Source organism: Sporobolomyces koalae (assembly GCF_050403365.1).
Source record: "Sporobolomyces koalae JCM15063 DNA, S_koalae_JCM15063T_v1_ctg1, whole genome shotgun sequence".
Taxonomy (NCBI): Eukaryota; Fungi; Basidiomycota; class Microbotryomycetes; order Sporidiobolales; family Sporidiobolaceae; genus Sporobolomyces; species Sporobolomyces koalae.
The window spans coordinates 1,537,061-1,546,452 of NW_027481770.1; the positions used below are offsets into that span (position 1 = coordinate 1,537,061).

The 9,392-nt window shown below is 55.4% G+C and overlaps 3 protein-coding genes across 3 annotated transcripts; 1 reads left to right on the forward strand and 2 right to left on the reverse strand.

Moving 5' to 3' along the window:
- Positions 1–546: 546 nt before the first annotated feature.
- On the reverse strand, positions 547–1,548 carry JCM15063_003729 (peroxiredoxin; the record flags this gene model as incomplete). Its single annotated transcript, XM_076675650.1, has 5 exons — positions 547–609; positions 689–978; positions 1,081–1,200; positions 1,267–1,327; positions 1,480–1,548. The coding sequence occupies 5 exons, from the start codon at positions 1,546–1,548 to the stop codon at positions 547–549; spliced, it is 603 nt and encodes a 200-aa protein (XP_076537734.1).
- Positions 1,549–1,840: 292 nt separating this feature from the next.
- Positions 1,841–5,979, reverse strand: JCM15063_003730 (uncharacterized protein; the record flags this gene model as incomplete). Its single annotated transcript, XM_076675651.1, has 10 exons — positions 1,841–2,598; positions 2,670–2,733; positions 2,799–2,882; positions 2,946–2,996; positions 3,068–3,204; positions 3,275–3,632; positions 3,734–4,262; positions 4,332–4,532; positions 4,613–4,909; positions 4,976–5,979. 10 exons carry the CDS (start codon positions 5,977–5,979, stop codon positions 1,841–1,843), a joined length of 3,483 nt encoding a protein of 1,160 aa, XP_076537735.1.
- A 415-nt stretch (positions 5,980–6,394) lies between these two features.
- JCM15063_003731 (uncharacterized protein) lies at positions 6,395–7,848 on the forward strand (the record flags this gene model as incomplete). Its single annotated transcript, XM_076675652.1, has 2 exons — positions 6,395–6,460; positions 6,529–7,848. 2 exons carry the CDS (start codon positions 6,395–6,397, stop codon positions 7,846–7,848), a joined length of 1,386 nt encoding a protein of 461 aa, XP_076537736.1.
- Positions 7,849–9,392: the final 1,544 nt, after the last annotated feature.

The window sequence follows — 9,392 nt, forward strand, 5'->3', positions numbered from 1 at the left end:
TTGAGAAAGGGGATATTCTCGAGAGTTTGAGAGGTAAGGTATGCTGAGGAGCGTTCCCGAGGTGTAACGCTTTTCTTTCTCTATTGAGTTCTGGCTTTCTTGCTCGGTGCTTGGTTCTCGGCAACCCCGTTCTCTCGCCTGGTCATGCGACAATACCGGAATAGAAGAAGTGAACGGGAACGGGATCGATGCGAGGTGTGCAAGGGAGGAAAGCGAGTGAGGGAAAGAGCAAGAGTCAGCGACAGTGAATTCAAGCCGTTTCAAACCAGGTGCGGAGCGATCATGCATAGGAGCGCGGGTGGCAGTAAGGAAGGGGTTGATGAGGACGCAACTGGGCCTGGTCTCCGGGTTGTGCCAGCGCGAGATACGTTCCCGAGCCGAGCAACGAAAGCGAGAGGATAGCAAATAACGATTGGATTTTTCTTGTCTATGTACTCCGCGCAGTGGGGGAGTAGTGTATACGTCTACTGAGCGTTCAGAAGGAGGGGGGAGGGTTGCGGCGAGATAGTCTAAAGGAGGCAAGGGAGATCGGAGAGGGGAGGAAGTTTACTTCTTGTTGACCTTTTCGAAGTACTCGAGCTTCGACTTGGGGTCAGTCTTGATCGTCGCCTGCGCAAGATTGAAACCAACAAGCGTCAATTTAGCGTGTTGACAGGAAATCAGAGCAAGAGAGAGATGAGAAACGAACGTTTTCTCCATCGGGAGACCAGTTGGCGGGGCAGACTTCACCGTGCTCGTCGGTGAATTGGAACGCCTGGATGAGACGGATGGTCTCGTCGACCGATCGACCGACGGGAAGGTCGTTGATGGTGATTTGACGGAGGGTTCCCTTGGGGTCGATCAGGAAGAGACCTCGAAGGGGGACACCAGCATCCTCGATCAAGACTCCGTAGTCGCGAGCCATCTTCATCGACTTGTCGGCGACGAGCTTGAGCTTGAGATCAGGTCCGAGTCCACCCTCGTTGCGGTTCGTGTTGGCTGTTTGCGAATAGTCATTCATGAAGGAATATCGTCAACAAACACGCTGATCTCGATGAAAAGCATTCTATGCTGTAAAAATCAAGAGCGATGTGAACGTACCCCAGGCCAAGTGGGAGAACTCCGAGTCGCACGAGACGGCAAGGACCTCGGTGTTGAGCTTCTCGAAATCGGCGAGACGCTGGTTGAACGCGAGGATCTCGGTAGGGCAGACAAAGGTGACTATCAGAGCGTTCACTTGGTCAGTGGCAGAACGAGAACTGAAGTCGGATCACAGCGGCAACTGACAGTCGAGAGGGTAGAAGAAGAGGCAGAGCCATTTGCCCTTGTACTGCTCGAGCTTGACAGTCTATGATGAATACAGATAGATACAAGACGTCAGTCCTGGTTACGAGGAGCGAGACGAGAACAAGTCCGAAGATGAATTCCGGATGACTCCGAAGGACCGCCTTCTCGCGCACCGCAGACTCGACGAGAGCTGAGCGAGACTGTCCAACTTGCCTCGAAGAAACCATCCACGACCGCGGTGGCCTCGAAAGCGGGAGCGGGGTGTTGGACGCGAGCAACCATTTCTGCAGACTATCGCCGGATGTGCCGAGACAGAAAGAGAACAGTGAAAGCAGAGAGTCAGTCGCAGAGACGCGTGCGTGCAAAGTGTGGCGATGGAACCCACGATGAGTGATGTGTGGGAAAGAAGTTCGGAGAGACCTTTTGGCGATGACTGGTGCCAGTCTACTGCTTACAAATTGAAAAAAGAGGTCGCGCCGCGCTGCGCTTCGCCGCGATTTCCCTCGGGCCCGATATTGTCTTTCCGTGCCATTCCATTGCGTATAGTACAGTCGAAACATTTATACTACCATGTCTAATTCTGTTGCAAAGCTTCCCATTCCTTGACGAGCCCGCGTCGCTCACACCAGGTGAGAAACCTTGCCCAAATTCCAGCGTCTGAATCCGGGTCCGATTCGTTCCACTCGTGATTCGCCGCGAGTTTGAGCGTGTCCTTGTTGCCAACGACGAACAACGCGTCCCTCGCTCGAGTCAACGCGACGTTCAACCTGCGTTTGTCGGTCAAGAATCCGATCCGACCGTACTTGTTCGACCTGACCGTCGAGAGGATGATGACTTTCTTCTCGCGTCCTTGGAACCCATCAACCGTGTTGATCTCGACTCCTCTCAACTCGCTCGCGCGCGACCATCCCAACGATCCCGAGAGTCGTTTCGCGGCCCAGCCCGATTCGAACGTGTGGACCAACGAGTTGGTTTGAGCGATGTACGGCGAGATGATCCCAATGTCGCGTGGATCGAGCGCAGGGTTTCGGTGCAACAAGTCTCCAACAATCTCGAGGATGACGTCGACCTCGACTCGGTTTTGAGTCGAGCGCTTGCTTGTCGATTCGACTCCGCTGTGTGACACGAACGCGACCGGGACGGGATCCAACGAATGCTCGGCCTGGCCCGAAGTATCGAGTCGAGGAGTGAAGTAGGCCGAACGGGGTGCTGGAGGTCGATTCGAAACGGTCGGAGCGTCTTGGAGCGCAGACCGGTAGAAACTCAGGTTCGGAAAGTCCGAGATTGCCGGTCGCATTCGGTACTGAGTATCGAGAAGGACCGAATTGACATCTAACAGAAAGACGCGCAAGATTGAGCCGTCGGGAACGATCCATCGAGATCAGAGCAGGAAGAATGCCTACCTTGTGATGTGAGCAGTCGCTCAAAGAGGCTGATCTGCAACCGTTCCTTCTTTGCCTCTTGTGACTGTCATCGTATGTGCTCATCGGTCAGTGATGCTATCACCTACGAGTGCGCAAAAGGTCGCTTACAGAGACGACTGCCGGTAATTGCTTGTGGTCTCCGATCAGCGTGACCTGTTGGGCACCTTTCATGATCGGGATCAGAGTGACGGGCTATACATTTGACAAAGCGTTAGCGTTCAGCCATGCTTCCCGAAGCATAAGAAGCGGGCGTACCTCGGTGCACATTGCAGCTTCATCAAGAAAGACGATCGGGAAATCGACCATCTACCAGGCAGATCCCAAGCAAGGCGTCAATTGCTAAAGACATTTCATATAAAACCGACGAAGGAACTGACGCTGAGAACCTTGCTAGCGCCCGAACCGAGTGCGGTCGCGCAAAACACGTCTGCGGTCGCGAGCAAACTCGAGTACAGACGTTGTTCGAGCATGATGAATTTGCGCCACAATCTGCGATAAGCTTGTTCGAGCTCAACTGTGGCCAGATCGTAATTCATTCCATGAGTACCTGGACTGATTGACGAGGGAAACAAATTTTCACTCACTGTTTCGAGCTTCGGCGATTTTCCTCTCTTGAGGATCCAGGAGCTGCAACGTCAATTCCCTACTCCGTTTGAGTTCGTCCCGCGCCAATTCGGCATTGATGCGAGTTTCCTCGAGTCGATTCCACAGTGGATGGTGTTCTTGTCGTTTCTCGATCGTCCACTTTTCGATCTCGGGCGCAACCTTACTCGGTTTGCCGCATCGGAGCGGGTTGAGCCCGCGACGGACCAAGAGCGAGAGGAGATGGTCTGTCGAGACATGGGTTGGAGCCGCGAGCAAGATGGGTTGCGGGATCCGGAAATGGAGCTTGAGCAGTGCGATGAGCGAAACAATCGTTTGCGATTTGCCGGTCCCAGGTGGCTGCATCAGCCAGGAACAAGAAAAGGAAAACCCCACGAGAACGAAGGATTGGATCAGGATTGGTATAGTGTTGATGATCAAAGCCAGAGGTGTGGACGTACACCTTGAATGACGCTCAGCTTTTCTCCAATCGCCATCGCGATCGCTTTCGTCTGACTCGCGTTCAACCCGAGATCTGGATCACCGGGGAGACTCATAGGATCGTCCCGCATGTGACGCTGAACCCACGAATTGATCAACTGGTTCTGCGTGATGAGGTCGGACGGATGGATCGCCCTGGACGATTCAGTCCGAATGTCAGACGTGAATTGTGGTGTGAGCAAGGACTCGGGTGGTGGCAAGTGAGTGATATCAGCCGAGGGCGAGTCCTCGAGCGGGTCTTCCTCGTCTTCGTGCCACGCGCGCAGTTTCGGTGCACCATTCTCCACTTTCGGGACAATGAGTTCTCGCAGGTCCGTGCCTTGAAGGGTCCATTCTCGGATCGTTGGGGTTGAACCGCTCAAGTACGCCTGCTGAGCCTCGTGAACATGAGCCGAGTTCCGTAGTCGTTGTCGAGCTGGATCAAAGTGGAGATTGTTGATCGCTTGTTCTTGTAGAGTATACGACGACTCGTCGAGTCCGATATCGATTCTGATGTGCGATCAGCATTGTCAATATCGACGAGCTCAAGCTTGTCGAAGGGAAGCGATGGAAACTCACTGAAAGACATCGTCTTCGTGGATTGGCCACATGTCGGATTCGTCAAAGCTGACAACGAGTTGTGTGCCTCTTGCTTCGAGTACGGTCCCTTGCACAAACCAATCCTTCGGGTCCGATGAGGCCGAAGGAGGAGGTTGTGGTCCAGTCTGATCGGATTCCGATTCTGAAGCTGCACGAGAGATTCGAATTATCGTGTTTGCACTGCGTCGTGGTACACCAAAAGCTTGATGAGCTCGCAGTGGCGGAAAAAAGATACGCAAAACGAGCACTGCTTTACTTACGGGGCAAAGTCCCACAGGTCTTCGGTCAACTCTCGCCCATCTTGCGCTTGAAAGCTCGCCACCGCTTTCGCCGTGCTCGTACTTGCGCTAACCGTCGTTGCTGCAGTGTTTGATGACTTGTTGCGTTTCAGTTCTTGCAATTCTTCCGCTCGACTCGAATCGGTCAACCATGTAGCGACAGCACGACATAGAGTCTTGCCCTCGGCTTCTCGTTCGACCGGAGTTCCTTGTCTCGCCAAGCTCAGGCGGTACGTTTCTTCATCCGCCTTGCGTGAGAGCGCAATCAGTCGATCCAACCTGTCGGCGATTCGGACATCGTCAGCGCGGGGAGGAGAGAGAGAGCACCAACAGTGATGAACACACCTCTTTCTGTACAAGTCTGCCGCGGGCCAATCACCACGTTCCGAAGGATTCACTTTCGTCTTCCACCCCCAAGGTTCCGACCCTTCGACATCTTTGTGGCGGTAGCTTTTCGAGATTCGGCTCGTTTCGATCCCGACGCCCACGAGGTGATTGTGTCCTTGCGACTTGGTGTCGTTCTCGTAACGCGAGAACAACGAGTACGGGTTCGAACGAAACACTTTGCGCAGTGGGGACGAGAGTCGCCAATCTGAACGCGACAGGAGGGGCACCTCGTGAGGCTGAGGCGAAGGATGTACTGGACATGACGGCAAGAGGACAGGTGGAGGGATGTAGGGGGACACGGTATTGCGACGAAGTGGAGCTGCTGGTTGTAGTACGAAATCGTGGGTTCTCGAAGAGGTCGAGGTTCGCGCTCGTTCAGTGAAGAGCGGTTTTTCCGGCGTGCGAGCCTTGACATTCGAATTCTTCTGTGGCGGTCGAGGTGGTGCAGGCTGAGCGACTGAGCGAGCTATCTGGGTTGGTGGAGGATCTAGCAGGACTACCGGGTGAGGTGGCTCGTCTGGTCGGTAATCGTACCAATCAAAGTCGACCTGGCCTTCGAGATCCTCGGCGTAGACTGTGTCACCATAGTCCAAATTATGCTCTACAGGAGCCTGACGTGCGGCGGAATGTGACTCCCAGACTGGGAACGCGACGTTCTCGAGTTCGATTTGGGCTTCCCGAGGAGCGAACAAAATGGTGCTCTCTCGCGCGTGTTTCGCTGGATGCGGTGTGGGTGACGACGGGGGTAACGGGCCGCGCTCGTGGTAGCGCGAGTGCGAGGCTAGGGCATGAGCGCTTCTGCGTGGCGGAGTCGAATGCGAGGCCGGCGCGGTGCGCTCCTGTGCCCGGGTATGCGCATGCCTGTGCCTTTCAGGGTATATTGTCGAGGACTGAGCAGTGCGGCAAGTCCGGGGTGCAGGCGCTGCTTGCCGGAAGAGCGAGTGCGGCGAACTTTTGGACATGCGAAGCTGCTCGACGTGCTGCGTCAGCGTGGGCTACCGCGCGGCGAATCATTCTCGTATGCGCACCTGCTGCCCGTATGAACCGACTCTTGGGATGAACGTGCGCCGTTGACCTCGATTTATGTTTTGCGTTCGCGCGCGTCGACGAGTCCGCTCGTGGGTTATCGAGCAGTCGGATCTCCCGTGACGGGTTGGTACAGCTGATCGTCGCGCTGACTTACGCGACGTGTCGTCTCGGAGAGGTTCGTGACAGAGTTCCCTTTCTCCGAGAGTGCACTCGCGCGCGATCATGCGCCGAATCCCGCTTGCGCCGCGAGTCGATGCACCTCGTTCACTCTGGCCCTCCATTCCCCCTTCGCTTACCTTGACTCGGGTCTGACCAGAGTACCGGTTCCCGACTCGTCCATCCGAGTGCATGATCGCGCGTTACCTCGAGGACGGATCGCTGCCGAGTGGGGAGCGCGGGGAGTCAGCGCAATCGGTACGTTCTCCCTCCCCGTCGCCGTCCGCCCGGGTTCGATAAGCTCAGCAATCAACTGCCGATCACAGAAAGACCGATCTCGTTGCGCGCTGAACGAGAGGACCGATCCCTTGACCCTGACCTCGCCGCGGCTTCTCTCGCTTCCAACCGAGATCCTCTGCGCGATCCTCGACCAGATCCCCCTTGATCGGACCCTCGCCCGCTGCTGCCTCGTCTCTCGCAAACTCCTCCCGCTCGCACATGCGCGCCTGTATCGGACTCTTGTCCTGCGCTCGAGCACTCGAGGCTCGGCGCTCTCGGCCAGCGCCGACACCATCCTCGACGCCCGCTCGACTCGCATTCTCGACACCGTGATCGAATCGAGCTTTGGCGTGTTTCGCTACCCAACCCGGATCGATTTCGACCTCAACTCGCACTTTACCGCGTCCCAAATCGGTGCGACCCTCGCCGTCGTTCTCGCGAGTTGCCCCAACTGTGACACCCTGAGACTCGGCAAGGGAGATCGGGGTCATGGCATGCCGTTCTCGGCGCTGTCGGAAATGCTCGCACAGTTTGACCCTCGAGTCCCTCTGCCCCGAATCAAAGTGCTCAACCTCGAAGAGTGCGTCGGCAACGGTACGACCCTCGCGCGCGTGCTCGTTCGACTACCTCACCTCGTCGAACTTCGCCTCGGTCAATTCCTACTCGAACCTTCCGATTGGACTCCTCCCTCGCTCCTGCCGACGTTTCGATTGCAAACGTTTGTCGCCAAATACAGTTTGACTCGGTTCGCCTTCGCGTTCTGTACCGCATCGTCAGGCGACACGCTTCGCAAGGTCGATGTCCCGATCAACGAACGCAACGGACTCGAACTCTCGCACTGTACCTCGCTTGTCGACGTGTCCCTGTTCCTGTCCTTGTCTCCCTCGTTGACGACGACGACGACTCAAACTTCGTACTTTTCAAACAAACGTTCGAACCTGTCGATGCAGAGTCTCGTCACGACGGCAGGACCTTCACTCGTCAAACTCGGTCAACATTTTCGTTCGACCCTCTCGAGTCTCTCGCACCTGGTTTCGCACCTCTCGATCAAAGGCAATTGGGACACGGGAGATCCCGAACCGCTCGACATTGTTCGACATGGACGACTCTTGTTTGATTTGCCCCCTTCGCTCGAATGCTTGTCGATCGAAACAGAACTCAATTCGATCGCACTCGTCGAATGGCTCGATTCGATTGTCGCGGACAAGGGAGACAAGAGACAGCTGCACACGTTGCGGATTTGGCAAAAGACGACATTCTCTTCGATGAAGCGAGATTTTCAAAGAATGGTGAGGGAAAAAGTTAGTGATAAGGCGAGAGAGGCCGGAGGGATCGTGTGCGAATGGCACAAGTACGAGAAATGGTAAAGGACCAACCTGGCTGGCTTGTTCCTCGGATATCTATTCTTCTTTGCATCTGCACTGCATCGTTGTTGTTGTCGTTCTCTAATGAGGGGGGAAGAGAGTAATGGGGGTCTGAGCGTTGACCAGGTTGACGATGCTGAGGATGCGCTGACAGCGAACAGGTTCAAGCTCGACTCGGCTCTCCTAGCTGCGACGTAGCTCCAACGAGCGATTTGCAGCTCGAGTAAGACAGGAAGAAATCCAGCGCGCATTAGGGGAATTGCAGAAGGCATGAGCGTGCAAGAATTACATGACGCCACAGAACAAGGCGCTTCGCAGGCGCGTCGCCGAAGAAAGGGCCCTGCTGTGAGCAAAGCACGAGGCACATTTCGAACCGCTGAAACGGAGACGGTGTGGGAGACTTTCAGAGAGCTGAGGAATAGGAAATCCTCGCAAGAGGAGGGCTGGCATCAGCGACGAGGTCATTGCAGTTGCCGGATTGCACACATCTACGATGACCAGACTAGGTACTCATGATGGAGTATTTATTCTGAACCTCGACATCGAGCATGAGCCCAACGCCTCAATCTGTCCGGATCCGAGCGTGATCCAACCTCTCGACGCGTGGTAGAGATGCAGCGGGGAGGTCCCCTCTCGAACACACGACCAACCGTCGTCCGTCGTGATCTAACGCAGCCTTCCACTCGCCAACCGCTCGCGTTGACGGTTACGCGCGACAAAACCTTGAATGCCCTAAACCGAATGCTTCTCGACCGCGACACATGAAGCGGTAGGAAAGAGTACCCACTGACGCAGCGCAGGTATGATACCATGGTCGACTATGTCGCGCGAGCTCCGACGACGAGGTCGAAACTGCGGGACAAGGCGAAAGAGGCGGGTTGAGCGTGCTCAATCCTCTGGGAAGCTGTTAGCTATGTTGTGCGCTTTGTTCTGAGCTGTCTAGGCTATGGTATCGTGTTCATCAGCGATTTACAGGCTCGGTCCGAACACCATGAGTCTCCGGCACCGGCCAGTCCATCGACGAGGTCTGTGCAGAAGCGCAAAGCGAAACGGTAATACCAGCTCTCTCGTTGCTCGTGTGCAGATCGGAACCAAACAACAGTATGGAGGGTCCGGCTGGCACTTGTGTGTCAAGAGAAGGGTTGTATACGTAGCCATCGCCTAAAATAGCGGAATGCAGAAGCGGATGATGGTGACAATGTCGCTTTGAGACACGAGGCCCGTGTATGAGCGGACTGTCGCGGGGGCCATTCTCTTTTACTTATCCTTCTTTCTCGGACTCCGGCTCACGTTCCCTTGACACGAACCTCCTTCTTAGTCTGATCCCTGGAGGATCTTCTCTCTCTTGTTCTCTCTCCCCATGTCCTTTTACCCATCTGAGCCTTTATCGACTTTCTCCTCCACCGTTCTCCTTCTCTACGCGAGACGACTCGATGTCGACCAGCCCGACTTTGTGTTGACTTTAGTGTGCAGGATTACATCCGCATCGTGTCGTCACCGATCGTCGTACACACCCGACCTCGAAATCGATCTGGACTGGGTGTACA